We start from the raw sequence: 20,081 nt of genomic DNA on the forward strand, positions 1-20,081 counted from the left end.
TAGACGATCTTTAATCCCTCTTTCAATGCAAAGCCCTGTGCACAAATCTTGGTCTCCAGAAAAAAAGCAAAATAAGTTCCCTGACCGAAATCTTGAAAAAAACATCCAAACAGACCACTCAGTGGAAAGCAACTCCCCAGTCCATAACATCTAAAGGAAAAAAGACTATAATGCAATAATTGGATAACTACTGGAATTTGTTACTAATGAGTTATATCAGCCACTGATGTTTTATCATTTTGTGTTGCCTTAATGTACACATATTTCAACACATTTTTTGGGGGGGGTAGAAATCTTGTTTACAAGCTCCTCGTTTTGAAAACACATTTGCACTGAGAAGTTATGAGAACCTTCTTCGATGAAAAAAATGCATTTTCTTAAAAAAAATCAAAATAAATAAATATTGGGAAACAGTAAGGTCTGAGGAAGATAATATAACAAAGTTCTGAGAAACTGAAAGACTTTATATGAAGTTGAAATTATGATAATGTTTTTCTAGTACTACAATTGTTAGATCTCAGTTCATTTGCAGTTCTGTATCAGTTTACTTCATTAAGTATACATTATATAAGCTATGGTTACTGAGCTTTGTTAGTTTCGTTCCTCTTATTGCTTCTTCCAAGCACATGATAAAAACAGTTACTCTTTCTATACACTGACTGTCAAGCTGCTGCTTTCAAAGGTAATTTCTTTCTGGATCTTTCCAGTTATTAGCACTAGTTAGGTGATCTCCACTGTCCCATGACAGTGACAAATACTTATTTAAAGCAATTAAAACAGACATCATATTTATAACAGTTTGCTTAAGGGCAAAACCAAACACAAATAATATCTTTTTTAGGCTCTCCTTCTAATTCTATGGTAGCTCACTCTGCCTTCAGCACACAGGCTGTACTCTCTACAACAGAGTATATACCTCAGAATAAGAGTCCTAAGGAGACTCTAGATAGATTTAGATAATTGCTGGAACCTCACCCTTTCCAGAATCATGAATTGAAAGTTTCAGTGATTTTGAGTATTTTTGTAACACACACTATTATAATGGGAAATAGAATAACTGGTGAGTACTGATTTTGACATTTTAAAGAGGTAATATCTATGCAACTTACTCATGAAGAGTTTTCTAAATAGATGCATTATAGCATATATATACTTTTGTAAACACTCTGTGTATGTGTATTAGATTTATATTTGTACACAGTGTAAGTAAGGCCTAACAAACAGAATGGAATGTCCACAGAAAAATAACAAAACTTTGAGAGACATGAACATATTGACACTATTTTTAGATGAAAAGGTAAGACCTGTAATTAAAGCCTGATCTTTGCCTAAGAAAACATCTGTTTTCTTTGCTGTGTAATTAGTGAAATTAATGAATTCCAATCCATCCACACAAATGATTTTTTTTAAAGCCTCTGGAATCAATCACTTCAAAACCCAAGACGCTTTCAGCTATACAAATTTACCAGTAAGTGATACTGTAGATCAAGTTCAAATTATGGATGTCATTTTTTCATAGTCATATTTGAAACATTTCCTAACCCTCTCCCTCTGTTCTGCCAACACTGACATTTATATTACAAACAAAACAGATTTGTGCATTAAGAAATTTGATGCGTCTACATACTACATCAAGCTTCTCATACATAATTCTTGACAGAAAAGTGACTAAAAGATCACATTACTTAACTGGATCAGAACAGGAAATATGCTTATTGGTAGATTTTAAAAAAATTAAGGCTATCATTCTCTGACACATTTTATTATATACAGAGCAGGAAACTGCTGAACAGTGAACACAATTCCACAATGCAGATTAGTAGATCAATCATTAGTGAAAGTGGTGAAAGTTTTCTGTTAAAATATTTTCTTCTTCAAAAACCACCAACAACAAAAACATTATTTTAAGAACGTGAAAAGGCAGATTATCACGCTTTAAGAGGTCAGTACTGGATAATTAGATAAACTATATATAGTGCTTTAGTTATTTACAGTCTTGCTGCTATAAAGAGACAACAGAAAGAGGCTTTTGTCATACTCTGGTCATACGTGTATTTTAATTCAAAGAGGCAATTCTGATTGTCTGCACTGAAAGTCTTCAGCTAAAACCTATGTATCTGTTCATTTACTATAATTCTTTCAATCTTCCTCTTTGAATCAGGGAGATGTGCAGGAGAAAGCCAGTGAACAATCTTGTAAGTACTTGTTTTATGAATCTGGCCCTCAGTCAAGAAGTTGCAGTGGAAAGTCTTTTAATCACCTTCTGATCAGAATTTACTGGATTGTATATAAGTTCAAGGGTATTAAAATGTGCAAAGGAGACCATGAAAAAATGGCTAGGTTATAGATTTTAACTTCTTAACTAGAAAATTGACTCAAAATAGATTTTCTAATTTACAATGAATCAAAAGAAAAAACATTAGACCATAGCAAAAGTGGCACAGATGTATCAAAAAGCAAATGAATAAACATTTGAAAAGATTTATTATAAGAAATTGTAATAAATTTTGGAAAGATGAATCGATTTTAGTTAAAAGGTATAACTGACAATTTATTGGGCGGGAAGATGCATTATTTTCCAATTGTTATCCACCTACAGTAAAACTGATTTGTGTCCTATTGTATTTTATGGAAAAGGAGAGAGCAACTTTCAGTGATTTAGATTAAATGTATTAATCATAACCAGGCACTGTGAACTATATATCTACTATTAAAGAAGATTTTTGACATCTAATTCTGTAGCAATATTTTGGCTCTGTACCACTCTTCCTAAATCCAATTCCTGCTACAGTTGGCAGATTTCTCCCTTTTAATTTTATGGGGCTTAAAGTAGCATTTAACCACCCAAGCGGTAAATAATGCAGGATTAGAAATATTTAGTGTTTTGTTTCCCTTTGAAGAGTACTAATCCATCAACCTCCAAATATTTTTAAAACATTTTCCACATTCTAGTAATGTTAATACAAAATTCAGTAAAACACCCTACGCAAATGAAGCTAAATTTGTTTTTCTACAACAGAAATCACATTAAAGCTTAAAGAAAATTTGCATATACATCACTGATATAAGGGAATTAATTTAATAAAGATATCAGTTTGTATACAATGAAAGCTTTAATAAACCCTTTACAATTTTAAAGTATTATTTGAGATGTCCCTATTACATAGTTTATTCACTTTCTGGCGAAATATAGGAAAGTATTCTGTTCTCCTGAACACGGGATAACAATATATTTTAAAATATTTATGCCCAACTTAACACTGAAATGCCAGCTTTTCAGAAAATTTAGTTTTTATGCAGTCATTTTTTATCTTTTACTTAAGAGCTACATTTTAGCGCACAGGAAAGCTGCCTTATTGTAACTTTCACAGACAATGCTCTTAAAGTTATTCTAGGTACTGTAAATTGTCTTAAATTGCCTTAGGCCTACATCAATGATTAGATCCCAGATTTAAAAAGAAACAAAGACAGGAGTATGACAAGAAAATCTCAATCACCACACAAGTCCTTTCTTTTTCAAAAAGTGCAGTAGCATAGAACAAACAAGCAAAAAGGTTTCTTCTCTCCAATTTGACTCCATTCTATAGAGAATAAAAAAAAATCAAATTACTGTAGCTATTTGTTTAGGTCTTTGTGTACTAGGTCTTTTAGAGTTAAGCAATGCAACGGGAAGAGGTCAAGGGAAGAAGAAAAATGGGACACGTTTTTTTCCTAATGCTCTTAAAGTTGATTTTATGAGTGTTTTAAAAATACCCATCTAAAACAAGACAGTTGCAAGAGTTTGGTCATCAGTTGGAAGTAAAAAATGCCTAAAATAGACAATTTTCAGTTCTCAGAACTGAGGATAAGTTTCTCCCTTAGCCTTTAAAACTACTATCTGCATTAGTGTTAAGTCAACGTTGAGAAACAACAGAAAATGGAAGTTATTTTCATAATTAGGCATACAGGTTTTAAAAACACCTGACAAACGAGGGACAGTTAATACACAGAAAAGGATATATGAACAACTAAAATCATGTAATCAGAAGCAAGTTAAAGTTTGCAATTTTCTGAATCAAAGTGCAAGCGGCTGAGTAAAACTTTTTTTGAGCAGTTATCAAAACTGTTGCACTGAAAGGGCTCATGTGGTTGGTTATGAGGGTCTACAAAGGTCTCTCACTTCACTTGGAAACAAACAAAAAAACCAACAAATACTGTGTCCTAAGTGAAGGGACAATAACTAAAATGCAAGGACCAGTAATTACTTGAAAGGCTCCAACTCATTTGGATCTGTTGATGTCAGCAAACCTTTTTTATTGTCCTGTTTATATACCTGTTGTCTTGTTTTTGTTTTATATATGTACATACATTAAATGTTGTCCTGTCCAATATATCACATGTAATTCAGTAATAGAGCAAATGGTTTAAGTACATACAACACAAAGACCATTATGCTTTTGAAAAGATCATACCAGCACTATATATAGGCTTTTCCATTGAAAAATATCAAGAGACCACTAAATGCAGGCATTTCATATTTTCCTGTAACTCACCTCAAAACCTGAAGCATTATTAATTGACTGATTACCTTCACGAAATGGCCCTTCCACTCCAGGATTGCTTATAACCATTCATATAAAATTGGCATCACAGTCTGTGATGTTGAATAAACGTATTTAAGTAAGTATTCATTTCTGCAACTCATGCTATTTGAGGATTTCAGAAAAACATCCTAAACAAATCATACCGCTCTGTAAAGAAAAGGATTTGTTCTGTCTTCAGTTTCAAGTTTCCTTACTGAAAATACCACAAGATATCAACTATCAGCAGAGTCAGTCCTGAAAAATTCAGGGAACTTTCTTCCCTCCTCAAAACCATGCTCACATAACTATGGTTTTGTTTTTTTTTTTTTCCAAGTAGTAGCTATGCATGGTTTGATGATACCAAGGTGCTTATAGCTTTTCATTAGACAATTATAAGTTACACAAAATACTCTGCAGGTTAAAACAAACATAGGTTGCAAGGCAGACTATTAAACCATTCAGATTTAATAAAGGGTAGATGGAATTCAAAGTACTTTGCATCACTGACAACTATAGTGACAAAACTGATCTTCTAATTCTGGTACACTACCTTGAATGATCACACAATATTTAACTGTGCCTTGAGTGCAGTACCACTTCAAGGAATACTAAACTGCTATGAAATGTGGTACAGACACAATTACGATTCTTTTGATGGGTAATTATACAAAGCAATTACTGAAGTCACTAAGAAGCACTTACTCTTCCATCGGGCGCTCACCGTGGCAGGTAGAACAAATGATATCAAGTTTATGTCAGTATATGTGAAAGCTTTAGCAAAAATGCACTTAAATTAATTTGTGGAAAAAAAATAATTTCTTGTTATGTGAAATACATGGCAGGTGTAAGAACAGTAAGCAGTTCTCCAATACACATTAGATACATGAAGTTAAGAACATTGTAGATAAGTTGATATCATCCTCAATGTTTACACCCCATTTTTGAAACCTACATCGTTTATAATGGAGCTTAGAAATCTGACAGCAGCTTTTTTCTTTTGCTTTCTTAAAAAACAAAGCTATTTCAACACGATCAAGTTCTGAAGTTTAGAAGACTGCTATTTGACTCATTCTTCAGGAACACTAGCATTTTAGCCAACAGTGACTGAACACTGCAAGAATGAAAGGTGGGATCTAACCTGCCGTTACAGCAGCACCTCCTCTGCTAACAGCCTCAATTTTACCTCCGTCTGAAAACCCCTAGCTGCAGGGACCACATGAATGCAAGAAGCCACCAGCTCCACAAGAAAGTTTGTCCTTCCTTCCTTTCTATGTCATGAAACTAAGATACTGAGTTAACTAAAGTGAAAATTAAAAGAGCATGCCTTATTCACTACATTTTTCATAAGTAGATATGAATTGAAAACAATTACAAAACGAGGAGAAATCACAACATTAAAAAATTAAAAGGAAAAGTGGAACAAGAAATGCTTCAAAGTAGAGTTAAAAATATTTTTGGTGACAAGCAACGTAACAAAAACCCATTATAAAAAAAATAAGCAAAGGCTCCTACTCACTTAAAAGCTAATTCCTTCACAGCTTTAGCAGCATAAAGTTTCTAATGTCATCTGCATACACAGAGGCCTAATATTCCTGATCTTGACTGAGAGAGGCTGGAATCCAACATGAGTTTATCTTTGTTACCACACTGTTTTGATATCCTGCTAGATAAGATAGTATCTAGTATCATCCATATCATCACCTAGTATCACTCAGTCTTCTACAGAGTTTGAAGTAGAGACTATTGCTCCAAATGACAGAAGTTGTCATGTGAAGAAAATAAGTGAAGTCTCACAGCTAAGTTATTTTATTCACTTAACTGAAACTAAATTGTTTTATCTGACTGCATGTCACACGTTCAGTGTGAAAGAATTGTCCATAAAACCAAATCAAATTTAAACTTGAGAATTGGTGTTTTTCCCAAGAGTTGCAGCAGAGCATCCATGAAGAGGCTTCTGACTAACCCTGTAAAAACAATGCTCAACTTGCTTTTTAAGGAAACATTCCTTTAGATCTGTAACAGGGTTACTCTTCTGGTATCACTTCACTCAATTTCCAAAATACTTTGACAGGAAAAAAAATGCCCGAACACATTTGGCTTTTTCTTCAGTTAGAAAAAACTTAGCAACTGATTTTCTTATTTTGAGAGCAGTTAAGAAAAAAACATGAGCTCTCTAGTTCTCTTCACTTTTTTTTTTTTTTTTTTTTTACTTTTTTTTAATAAAAATAGAAGCTCTTATCTTGGAACTTTCGAAAAAGTCGCAGCATTTGACAGACATACCCCAGACGCTAGATCTTTGGATAACGGGTATCTAGAATATAGGTTTCATTCCTTGCACACTTTTTGAATAATTGTAACTACATATAGTCAAGCCCAATACTATAGTACAACTGTGCTAAAAATAAATAAAATAAAATATAAATAAAATCCTACAAATACAAGATTTAAAATAAGTTTTCTTCAATACCATGAAAATCGAAACCTATGACACAGACAAAAATAATGGATGGAAAAATAGGCAGAGCTGAGAGAAAGCGTCATTGTTATTGGTCATGCTTTTTGCACTTCAACCCAGTGAAATCACTTCCCAGGTATTAGCCCAGACAGAGAATCAAGGCTGGAAAAGAAAACATGTAAGAGACCTTAGACAGAACTCTACAACATCTCTCCCTATCCTGGCCAACGAACTGTATTTAGAACCAGGTCACATGCAACTGCATAATTCAACCAAACACAACCAAATTTCATGCAATATACGTTAAGAGTTTGCTAAATTCTGGTATGATTTGAAAGTACTGGTATCATGTTTCTGACTAGAATTTCAAAATTGCTACTAGAAACATGACACAGGCAGGCACAGGCATGATCAAAACCATAGCCACAAGTCTTTCTATTTCTTTTCCAAGAATGTTCTGTTACAAATGATGCTATCACAAAGCAAAGCAAGAGACACGAAATGGCAGACATTATAATTGTATGCCAAAATATATGCCTTACAAAGTATTTAATTTGTGGATTCCATAAAAAAAAAAAAGACACCTTTCTTCAGTAAGCAGATTGAACAATACAAAGGATAGAAGCACTTGTGATGATTATCTTCATTTTCTTGCTCTGCTTTTTCCTACCTTCTTTATGACAACTCATTCAACCTGCACGTTAGGTTATGCAAGGATTTCCACAGTATTTGCATGCTTGGTTTTTACTTCTCTCGTTTGACCAGTGTTATACAATTATTTTAAAAAGTGTTTTGACTAAAAGGCAATAAACCGATGATAGAAAGGCCCAAGAGTTTGTTTAAGTTATACAACTAGTCAATGAAATGCAGAAAGAGCATCTGGACAAACTGCGTATCAGATGTGGCTACTTCAAATTAAAGTTCACTGACTGGTCAGCAAAGAGCAGCATTTTTTCCATTGCTCTCAGTTCCCATTGCTTCTACAACTGGGGGTGAGAAAATGACCTAAAGCTGGTAGTTTCCTTAGTATATAGCAAGTAAAAATCATACCCTTAGCCTGATGTTTCTCTTACACTAAGACACCTAAACAATTTTTCCTAGAGGCTGATGATCAAGGTATTATCATAGTTATGTATTTTGCATTCCCTCAACCAGTAGTCTCTTCAAGACTTCACTAGCTGCTATACTCATGAACCTTCAACAAAATCTTTCCAAAAAAGTTTTAGACACACACAGACTGTTTGCAAAGGGCTATGTATATGCTCACATTTCCTAGATAAAAGTAACACTTTCTTAGACTGAATAGAGTATGTTATATATCTGTTCTAGGAAATATATCTTGGCAGGAAATTCCATTTTCTATTGTGTCTCCCTTAAAAGTCTGTATATGCAGTGATACAGACATCAGACTCCTTACTGTTAAAAATGAAAGAAATAAGTCACACCACAACTCTATTCAATGAGTTGAGTCTACAGTGTTCTTTTCTCAGGATATTAATCTTTCTAAAAGCATTCTTGCTCGCCTTCACTGTTACCATCTAAGAGCAGTAATTACTTCTTGTTCTATGTTATCAGATGTCACAGGTATTATATGACTTTTTGTTGCTGAAGTATCTAAAAAAGATTTTCTTTAAGAAGCAATCACTGACATAAGTAGATGAGCTCTGGCCTATACAGCTATGTTTGCAAAGATAGACGCAGCAGACGTGCCCACAAACATAATCATTACGAAGGTCAGAAAACTCTGTATTTGAAGAGCAAACTGCACATCCTTTCTATATGTGCACTCCTGGCTAAACATAGTGGTTTAGGTGAGTTCACATGTCAACTTTGTTTCACAACGCTACGTAAAAGATATATTTAATAACTGGAGGCAACTGAATTACCAGTCTTCAGTAGATCAGCTTGCATATTTGTTACAAAGGGAAATATGATATCATCTTTATATACGAGAGATCATGACTGGAAGACAAAATGGGCTCCTAAGGACAATCCAGAAAGTTCAGCAGAAAATAAATATTAGGGGTTTTTTATTATATATACACATTCACAGTATATCTTCATCAACTGAAACTTAATCACCTTTTTACAATTTAGAGGAAAAGGCCTTTTTAGGGTAGTTAAGCCATGTATCATCAATACCATGAAGCTAACCTATCAGTTATAATAGCTCCTATAAAATACCAGAGTGAAATTGCAATAAGCCTAGAAAATGGGCTACAAATCCCAGATATGCTCAAGCAAGCACTGAACCAAAAATAAAAATAGGTAGATAGGAAACCAAGAACTAGACAGCATTCATCTAATTCACGACCACTAACAGCAAAGATCATAGGCCAAGGTTTTAAGGCACCTTATTCAGCTCCAAATGGCAATTATCGGACAGAGGGTTCAATTATAAAAACCATCCCTCTTCAAAATGAGTTAAATTTCTACCAGTTCATTTTTATTCCCTGCGCATACAATAGTTCTTACATTTCTCAGAAGCACCTTATTTTGTTCAACTGAAAACATGGAAACATTTAATATTCTTAAATAGAGAACATTGATGCCACAGTATTTATCATTTTAATAAATATATCCCAGCATAAAAGAGTTTTCCACAAGTCTTCCTTGTTTTCCCAATACTATTCTGATAAGAAAGGAACAGACTGCACTACAATGAATATCTGTTAACATTTTAAATTAAGATATCAACTCTCTCTTCTCCTCATGCCCTCCTCCAAAGAAAAAAAAAAAATATCTTAGAAACTCATTAGAATCTTACTTTAGAGAAAAGCTATGGGAAAATGCAATGACTTAGATTATACATAAAAGCAAAGACAGCTGGATTTTTTCCTTCACTTATAAGTATTACTCCTAGAGTTGGAAACACTAAAAAAAAACAAACAACTCTCATGTGTAGTCATAGCCTTAGAACAGTCTCAAGTCCAAAGGAATTTGTGATGTCTGTTACAGGTGTATCACTACCTGGCTTTATGTTTTTTGTATATGCCCACTCCTTTAGTCAACCAACAGAATTTGTCAATCAAACAAAAGAAAATAAGGACAAATTTTCAAAGCAGACCTTGGAAAGGGAAAGAATAAAAAATAAAAGTCAGTATTATAACACATACCCATCCTAGAATACTTTCAGTATTAGATAAACTTGAAATAACTTTGGTTTGATTTTCTTTTCAAGAGGGGAGAAACATTTTCATACACACATGATATGTACTGAAAATTTTATTAACTAAAAGAAAAACAAAGATCCTTTCCCTTCATGAAGTGCGAATAATTACTGATGAACAATCTCAGACTGTTTCTGCCATTCAAGTACTCAGAAATATTCCATAGCAGCAGTGACACCGTAGTCTTACCTTTCTATTACCTATGTGTAACACTAGGAAACAGGCATGAGGAATATTCCTTTATAAACCAAAAAAGCAACAATAGCTCATACAAGCTTATAATAATGAAAGGACCTACCAATGCATTCTGGTTTCCTGAAGCCTTTTTAATGTTTCTTGCTGGCATTCCATGAAGATGACTAAATCTACTCTGGAAACCTACAAATTAGAAGGAAGGAGTGATTAAAGAATATTTCCTATACACCATACAACCAAGAAAATTTATCATTACATATCAATCTACTAATCTAACTTCAAATATCTTCATTAAAAAAATCCCATAGAAACAAAGAACACAGAATGGGAAATATGTAAGAAAAGCTAAGCTGCCATGAAAATGAAATCTGTCTATAGATGCCATCTTGGTTCTACACACAACTGGCTACATAAGCAGAACATACCAAACTACAGTAGGAAAATGATTTTGCATCACTTACAAATGTATTAGTACCAGAATGCATGTTCACCACATTTAATCCTTAGACCAAGATCACAGAAAAAAATCGCAAGCATCCAGAAAATAAGTCTCACAAGAGTTCAATGCATTCAGTGTGCAGAGAAATAATTTAAAGTTGATTTGACCGTTGCTTACATAAAAGAATGTGAAAGGAGATCCTTGTGCAAGAGGTACAAAAAAATTCTGTGGCAACAAGCTGAGGTCTGACAACTTCAGTCTTGAAACAAGAGTGGATACCTAGCTGTAAAAGCAATCAAATGCTGAAACAACTTACCATTGGACACACTGGATCCACAGCTGTTTAAAATATTTTAAAGTAAATATTGGATAATTTTCTAAGTAACAACCCCAATCCTTACTCTGAACCCTTACCTCTTCTCTACAAACAATAAAGCTTGACCATTAAAGTGAAGCAGATGGTCACACTAGTTTTTCAAACCTGTGAATCTATGAATTTATATAGTCTGTTCCTGGCTTTCGTGATGTTTAGAACTCTAAAGATTCGCTTTAAATAATGCTTATTTCTTTTCAATGCAAACATCAAGACAATAAATAAAATAGTAGGCTATAAAAATAAGCCAAGTATTACACCTTCTGACTATCCTAATCATTGACAGTTTCTGACTATTTCTGCCTAATGATATCTCGAAAATTCAAGAAAAATTGGTAATTCCAAGAACTTGTCAACATTCAGCACATTCTGTATAACCCACAGACACCTTTCTACTGTACCCAAGTGATTCCACTGATTTCCACATGATTGATTGTTACTTACCTCTCCTTCCTGAATGGGACATAAGGGGGAAAGTACCCGTTAAGATACTTTCAAAGACTGGATCAGGCAATTCTCTCTCCAGTTCTGTAGAGTCTTCTTGTTCCCACCACGGAATGACCCCCGTAATTCCACATGCTCCACCAGATTCATTTTCATGAAACCAATCACTCTGCTCATCATCACCTGTGTGAGGACAGTACCCCCCAGTTCCCCCAAAAGAGGGAGGAACAGAGAAGATAAAAACCAGATGTTACCATCAATAAACACTGACAAGACAATTATTTCTTTTGCTTTATATCTGTACAACAATTACTTGTATATAGCAGTTCTATTCGGAAAACGTTTCTCAATAGTATGACAAGTGTTGCCATCAATGAAAACACATAAAATGTAATGTTTTAAAACCAATTTACAATAGTGAAAAAACAATAATAAACTAGTTAATTCTTTGGCAATAACTGCAGGGAAATCCATTTAAGCTACTGCACTTTACATATTAACAAAAAACAAGTCTTATTTTCCAGCAGGGAATTAAAAGGTATAAAACTGTGAAACTAGTTCTTTGCAGTTGATAATGGTATATAATTAGCTTAATTTCATGATTTGTATGGCTAGTAAGAGGGGAAAACAATCATGAACAGATGTGACTAAATGAAGTTAATCTGATTAAGTTCATTTAGAAATAAGTTTTGAAAAACTTCATTTTAAATGAAAACTGACAGTATCACGTGATTGAGAATTACACTGCATTATACTACAAAGCTGGTCGTTTTACTAACATTTATAGATGTACAATTTAAATACATGGCAAAGGCAAAAGACAATACTGAAAATCTGATCTTGAACATATTTCATATAAAAAACCACCTGCAATTAAAATAAATTGCTATGTTTTTAAAACATGTTCTTTTAAACAAAACAGGTAATCGATAGAATATCAGAAAGTAGCCTCATGAGACTTGGCAAGTGTCCTTTCTTACACTCAAAAATTAGATTTCAAAGGGTGTGCTCTGTATTTTAACTCTTCTTCAAAGTATCCAAATCGTGACTCACTATTTCTGCACATAAACCACTTGTTTTTCAAATTTTAATTATGCAGGGCTAAGCAAGAGAGAAATGCAACATTTTAGACAACAATTAAAAGAACAAAAAGCATTTGTGCAAAATTTCATTGCCACTCCATCCCAAAATGAAAAAAATACAAATAACGAGAACCCAAGCCAAAATCTGAGGAAAAAAAAAAAATCAGCACACTTCCTCCAAATAAGTTGTGGCATGGAAAAGAATACTTTTCCAAGCACAAGAAACAATACATACAAGTATTTGTCAGGACAAGCACTTCAAGAAACGTAGACTGATTAAGTCATGTTTCACCTGCCACATTTCAATTACCAAAAAAGGATCTTTTCATCTTTAATGATACTACTAACAGCAAAATTAGCAGAAGCTAGAGAACAGGAACTTTTAGATGAAGGAAGGGAAAAACAGGGGTGGAAAGAGATTCATAGGTCCAAACAGCAGTTAAGCGTGTTGGCATTTCAGGCACAATTCAGATTATTCACTGTATTTATTTTACTCCCCAGTTACAGCTATGACATTTCACAAAGGCATTCACTATTAATTCTATTCTTGTTTCATTAGTCAAGCATGGTTTCTTTGGAGGATATCTAAGTGTACTGAGTGGCAGGGAGAAAAATCACACCTTTTAGTTAATTCCAAACCACAGATCAATCTAAGTTTGAACTCCTTTGTTTCGATTTTCCAAAAGTTTGTGTAAACAAATTTTGTTTGAATATTTTGTTGTAGGAAGTGAGCTCTAGATACCTTAACTAATAAGAAATACTACCAGGAACTGGAAGTTAAGTCTTGTTAGCCATAATTCATCTAGGGAACTAAGGAGAGAATTTTGAAATGGGGTTTCACAACTGGCTCAAGGACAGAAGTCTGTAAGAGCTACACAAAACAATCTTGGAAGAAATAGCTAGAATTTAAGACTGGTTTGGTGGACTGCAAGATAAGGCAAACAGTGGTTAGTGGAAATAGTACCTTGGCTACAGTTCAGGGGAGGGGACATGACAAGACATGGGACTTTTCCTCCTTGTGCATCAAGAATATTAGTATGTTAAGCAACAATCAGTTATGAAATCTTACTTGTTTTGCTATTACATGGTTTCCTAAGCACTCCAATTACTGCCAAAGACAGAATATAGGACTTTGGATCTGAACCCTGTAGGATTTTCCCACGACAGCAGAACCTGGGTATACCTGTTTTTTAAGCTTATCTGTTCATTTAAAACAGCTCTGAATCCTTTGTCTATTTTCAATCAGATTATCACCTTGATATGAGCATAAGCCTATTACTGCTATTCTTATCCAGGTGAGAACACCCATGGCCATTTTGTTTACCAGCTGCTCAACCCTAAAGAAATCCCATTTTCAAAAGGAGCCAGGGAAGACAGCATCTTTAAATCAGTTCCACACCTCAGACAATATAATGCAGGGGCCTCCTTGTTTACGAGTTGGGTAACCAAATACTTGAATTTTATTTTACTTTATTTGTAATACTTCAATCCAAAGAATCATTTTTGACTTCAAAATGTTTCCAAAGATTCACAGCACTGTCCTTTCCTCTTAGGGCTGCTGAACAGTACCTCTATTCAGTCCAAGACTGCATGAAAACATCATATCCTTTCCACATACAGTAAATACAAAAACCATTTCTAGATCTCCAGAAACTGATCTCCGAGCCCATGCATTCCCCAATCCATTTATTTAAAACGAAACAAACTTGCTTGTGGATAGTACTAATGCTTCAAGGATTTACTCTGAAGCAATTTACGCTCAATTACAGCAAAAAGAAAAAAAAAGAATCAATTAGAATCGATTTAAGACATAGAAGTGTCAACTTAATTGTAAAAATTTCAAGGCACTTCAGTTCCTGGCCTAATTTTTTTTTTTTTTAAAGATTCCCCTCTGCACAATTACTATTTCTCTACTCTTCATGTTGGGTCTACATGATTATCTAATTGCCATCCACTTATGTTCCATTGTAAGCCCTCCCTGATAGGAAACTTGGAAAATTATTCCTATAGGCTTCTCTTCATGGTTTCTCTAGGGACACTGACCCCATTTGCACCAGTATCAGAATAGCAGGTTATGCTTCAAGAGTCTTATTTTAGCTTAACCAAACACTTTTCACTGTGCACAGATTTCCCCCCTTTCCCAGATTTATTTCAAAATGGCCAGACTACCCTTTATAGCAGTCATATACAGGGTACATGTGCTTGCCTGTAACAACCACAACCCACTTTGAGGGGCTGCTGTGAAAAGTTTGGCACCATAGTCCTAAAAACACCACTTGATGCTATGCTGCTCCATTATCCACCAACTCGTGCACAGCAAGCAATAGCCCATGAGCTGTGAAATACCCTACGATGAGAGTCTCATTTCCACAACCCTGCAAATTATACAGCTTTCTAGGTAAAAATAAACAAAGCCACCGCTAACGACTGTAATAACAATACAGAGACATAACAACCAGGAGATTCACTACAACACAGACAAGTAGTTTCGCCCAAAGTTTCAGGAAAGCAGAAGGTTAAGTTACCCACCCACAGAGGGTACCATCCACACTGCATTTTGTTTGTGCTCTACAGAGCTACCTCAGCAAAAGGGGTAGTGAGACAACTTCGTTAAAATAGTTGGTTCTTCTGATTCAAACTTAAAAACTTCACATGAAGGCCTCCCCACACCCTTTCTGACCAATTTAACATATTTGTTATCCTTGTATGACACCATTTAATACCATACTATCAATAGGAGGCTCAACGTGAGTCAGGAGTGTGCCCTAGCAGCCATGAGTGCAAACCACAGCTTTGGATGCATTAGACACAGCATAGACAGCTGGTAAAAGAGGTGATCCTCCCACTAGAGTGAGCACTGATGCAGCCTCACCTTAAATATTGCATGCAGTTCTGGGCTCCACGATATCAAAAGGAAGTTAAAATCCTTGAAAGCATCCAGAGGGAAGGCAACAAGGCTGGTAAAAGGGCTAGAAGGCATGTCCAGTGAGGAGAGACTGAGGATGCTTGGATTGTCTAGTCTGGAGAAAAGAAGGCCAAAAGGCAATCTAATTGCTCTCGACAACTTCCTGAGCAGGGAAATCAGAGAAGGAACCTGTGGACGCATGAGGATGGCACCAGGGGAGGTTCAGACTCGACATTAGGAAAAAAATATTTACTATTAGGGTGGTCAAACACTGGAGCATGCTTCCTAGACATGGAGTTGATGCCCGATGCCTGTCAGTGTTTAAGAAGCATTTAGCTAATGCCCTCAATAATATGCTTTAATTTTTGTTTAGCCCTGAAGCGGTCAGGCAGTTGGACTCAATCTTTGAAGGTCTCTTCCAACCGAACTATTCTATAACCTGCTCTTGAATAAAGCAAGTGTGTAGTTCTGCCTTTAATAAACTGGAGATATCATAAGACCTCAGCTTTGTATTTACCTCTACAATTGTGAACCACTGACAATATTTAGTATTTCAATTATTCTGTTCACAAACAACTTCATGTTGTTTCTTCTGCACCTGCAGAGATTATAAACAAATTAGCTACAACAGTTTAAAACTGCTGTGACTGCACATAGCGTTGCACATTCCATCTCTCTTATTATTGGGGAACACCATTGGCACCTGCAGCTACTGAGATGCTATGTAAGGCATCATTCTCATATGCTGATGAATGCTGGATTATTTTAAAGGACACAGTAACAAATATGTTTAATCACAAAATAACAAAAGAGCTAGATTTAAAAGCTTAACCACATCCACAATGCAAATCCAACTTTCCCTGACTTCCAATTTTAACTATTTAACATTATTAATGTAATTTTGTTTCTAGCTTCCTGAGATCTTAAAGTACATTTTAAGTGCCGCACATTATGATTTAAGAGGCTTGAAATTTGACAGTCGTCCCCCCCCCCCCCCCCCAACACACACACAAAAAAAGCAGTATCAACGATTAGTATTGGAATAATGTTAGATTTATCTGCATTGTGTTGAAAGCTTAACTTGTAAAGTGCCTTGAAACTGCAGGTAATCCTATTATCTAGGCCTATAATTAATGTTGTATGATATGTTGCAATAAAAGGTTAGGTCTTCCATTTCTTTACCAAAACTGCTTGCAAAAATTTCCTACACTGGACATAGCATTATTGTTAGATTTTAATACTGAAAAAAAAAAAGCCATTTATAAAGATGCTATTAGAAATGAAGAGTAAGAAAAAAAGGGAAATGGCAAGAATTTCTGATAAAGTTTCAGCCACTGTTCATTTTTTTTGATCACTTTGTTGGCAAGCTCTCCCACCTCCATACTTTGGCTCATGGGCTTTATATTTGCACAGGATTTTGTTTTTTGCTAACCATACTAAATCTCACCCTAGTGTTGTCCTGTTTACAAACCTGTGAAAACATACAATTCATAAGTTTTCACTTCAGGTTTGTTAATAGTTCAGCCGCTATCTTCTTTGGTGACTGTCTGCTGAGTAATTCTATTTTTTTTAAATAACAATAATGAACATCAATCAAAATATATCTTGATTATCCCACTATTATGCCCAATTACATCTACACTTAGTGGTCTTGAATCAAAGTTTTAAAAGTTTAAATTCTTCTGAGAGTCTGTGAACAGAGTACATTTCATATGGTAGAAAGCAAACAAACAAAACTTTTTGGAAAGTATTAGAAGTAGCAAGGTCAGTCACTCCTGAGTTCAGAACTGAATATTGAATTATTTAACTCTCTGGCCAACTGCTCAGAAATTGCTGCCTTAGATCACTTTCTTTTCTAGAAAGTCTGTCCCATAGGATTAATTTAGGAATTAATTAGGATTTTATAAAGAGTATTTGTCTGCAGTAAATGAGATATGCAGGTTCTTAACCTCAGAGAGGCAAAATGAACAAACGTTGCCCTGGAGAACAGGATCCTCTTATCCTCTGCTACCCAAATTTCTGAATGATGGCAGGCACATCATTTAAACCAAGTATTTCTCAAGGCAGCATTAATCAATCTCTGGTTCTCCACTTGACTTAGCAGAAACCTGAAGTCAGAGGTGCAGAAAATTTGAACTACAAATGATGTCAAGATGCTGATGTTCTGAACATACATCCTGGAAGAGGGACACTGTGAAGACAGGAACTGGAGTATAGCTTTTAAAGATGGCCAACAAAATCAGTTAGTTCTTCCCTTAATGTTTTCATCTTGTCCTCTTCCAGCTTTGTTTTTTTCACCTAGACTTCTCTTTTGTTTTTAATCAGACTTATTTTCTCCCTTCTTCACTGTTTTCAGTCTTGCTTGCATCTCAACACAGCTATAAATTAATTCAAAGAAATAAAATTCTCATTTCATAAGGGGAATAAAAAGATAAAAAATTACTATCATTTTTCTTTTGTGATGGCAATAAATATTGTTAGAAAACAAGTAATTTTGTTTTTACAGTAGGGTCTCTAATAGCACTTTCATGGAAAAGTCTTCACAAAAAGAAAGCTAAATGCAGATTTAAAAATATCTGAATGAGATTCATTGTGAATTTAATGGACTTCTGATCACACCCATAGAATGACCAGTGCAAACTAGAGGGAAAAAAAATAAAATTTTGTTCTGACAATACCCTCAAGATTAATTATTCTTGTTCTTTTTATTTATAATTAAGAATACTATTTCAGGTCTAACACTTTCTTCCTGACATTACCACAAATTGAATCAAGATTCAAAAATCAAACAGACACAAAGAAGAATTCCATCTGTAAAGAACCAACACTGAAAAAAGGTAACACCACACCTGAGAAAAAACTATTGTTCACTGATCCCTCCCCTTTTCTCCTCCCAGAAAACATAGGAAAAGCAGAAAGCTACTGACATTTTCAACAATATTATTCAAAGATTCAAATAATGTAACTCACTATCTAAGGAAAAAATATTGATACAAATATATTCAAAGGGTACTTCAAAAATACGTAAATATGAAGTGTGGTAAGTCACCTTACATACAAATGTAGAGGAGAAATGCATTAAGAACTGCAAGTTAAAAGAGAAATTCATATAGGGAAGTAAAAGGAGATCTTCTGGAAGTATCTCATTTTGAAAATTTTCTCTGAAGTTAGATTATCATCTAAACATTCAAAAACAGCTTAAATTATTTAGAAAAGCTCCATGTTAAAACAGGTAAAAACAGAATGAGAGGTACAGTCTGCATAGCACAAGTTTTTGTTTGCCTTGGACAAATGAGCAAGGAAAACATCTCTGTTCTACAGTCTAAATAACTATCTCACTATCTAACTGTTTGAAGAGAAAAAACAGAAGAGATCAAGAAAGAACATTCCTTTAACCTAGATCACTGCTGTGGAATAGGCCAGGTTTCATTTTCTTGCACAGACTTGAGAAATAGTCTTTGGCAAACTGCGTAAGAAAATAGTTTACATTACCATCAACTTAGAATTGACAATGGAAAAACAAGTCTTAATTACCTGAGAGACTATTTTTGCCTCATTTTTGTATACTGTCAAAGACAGCAGGTTCCTATTCTGTGAGATGGGTAGTATAATGCTAGCATAATGCAGGTAAATGAGTTGCACTTAATTTAAGACTGCAATAAATACTGAACTTAAAAAGTCTTGTACCTCCATCCTCAATAGCTTTATCACAAAAAGATATGAGAAGATCATGCACACTAAAGGAAAATTTTGAATCTTTAAATTAAAGTGAAATAAATCTAAGTTATTCAGAGGGGAGAGACTTAAACAGGGTGCATCTTCTGATCTCAGTTTTAGACTGCTAAAAAATGAATGGCTGCTTAGCAAATGCCATCTCTGGGAAAATAAACACAGAAAAGAGCCAAGAAAATAGCTTGAAAGTCAGTACTATGATCAGTCTTGTCAGAAAACCAGAGCAACTGAAGAATTAAATATTAGTATAGGTAACTTGAACATCTCCAAAAGATTTTTGTAAGTTTATTGTATTACAGAGACTGTTTCTCAAGACAGGTTTTTGATTAAGCCATGGATTCAGGACACCCACACATAACATTTCAAAAACCCTGAAAGAAAGCTATATTTCAGCTCATTAAAATAGTAATAACAACTGAAATAGTAATTAACCTATGAAATAACTTGTAACGCTTACAGAATTTCAACTGATGTGGTTTGAGGAAGGGTAGAGAAGGGTAAGATTTTTTCAATACCTTGTCTTCCCTCATCATTGGTAAACAAACCAGCATCACTGCTGCTCAGACTGCTGGATTCACTGTAATAAGAGAAAGAAAGAAACAGATCAAAAGAACAATTGATCTTTCAGTCGTAAAATTTTAAGGAGACAAGGCTGTGCTCAGATGGAACTTAAGCACAACAAAGATCGGATAGAAAATAGGATTTTTTTTTTTTTTTAATCAAA

The 20,081-nt window shown here is 34.5% G+C and overlaps 1 protein-coding gene across 2 annotated transcripts in view; it reads right to left on the reverse strand.

The window, feature by feature from the left end:
* Nucleotides 1-20,081, reverse strand: part of GPATCH2 (G-patch domain containing 2) — a 123,232-nt gene that overhangs the window by 89,426 nt on the left and 13,725 nt on the right. For both annotated transcript variants that reach the window (XM_080585047.1, XM_080585048.1), the window contains exons 3-5: nucleotides 19,873-19,934; nucleotides 11,639-11,821; nucleotides 10,486-10,565 (exon numbers count right to left, since the gene is read on the reverse strand). In XM_080585047.1, the coding sequence (XP_080441173.1) occupies nucleotides 10,486-10,565; nucleotides 11,639-11,821; nucleotides 19,873-19,934 (325 nt within the window). The remainder of the gene's footprint in view (nucleotides 1-10,485; nucleotides 10,566-11,638; nucleotides 11,822-19,872; nucleotides 19,935-20,081) is intronic.

The sequence above is a fragment of the Anser brachyrhynchus genome (assembly GCF_964034855.1).
Source record: "Anser brachyrhynchus genome assembly, chromosome: 3".
Classification (NCBI taxonomy): domain Eukaryota; kingdom Metazoa; phylum Chordata; class Aves; order Anseriformes; family Anatidae; genus Anser; species Anser brachyrhynchus.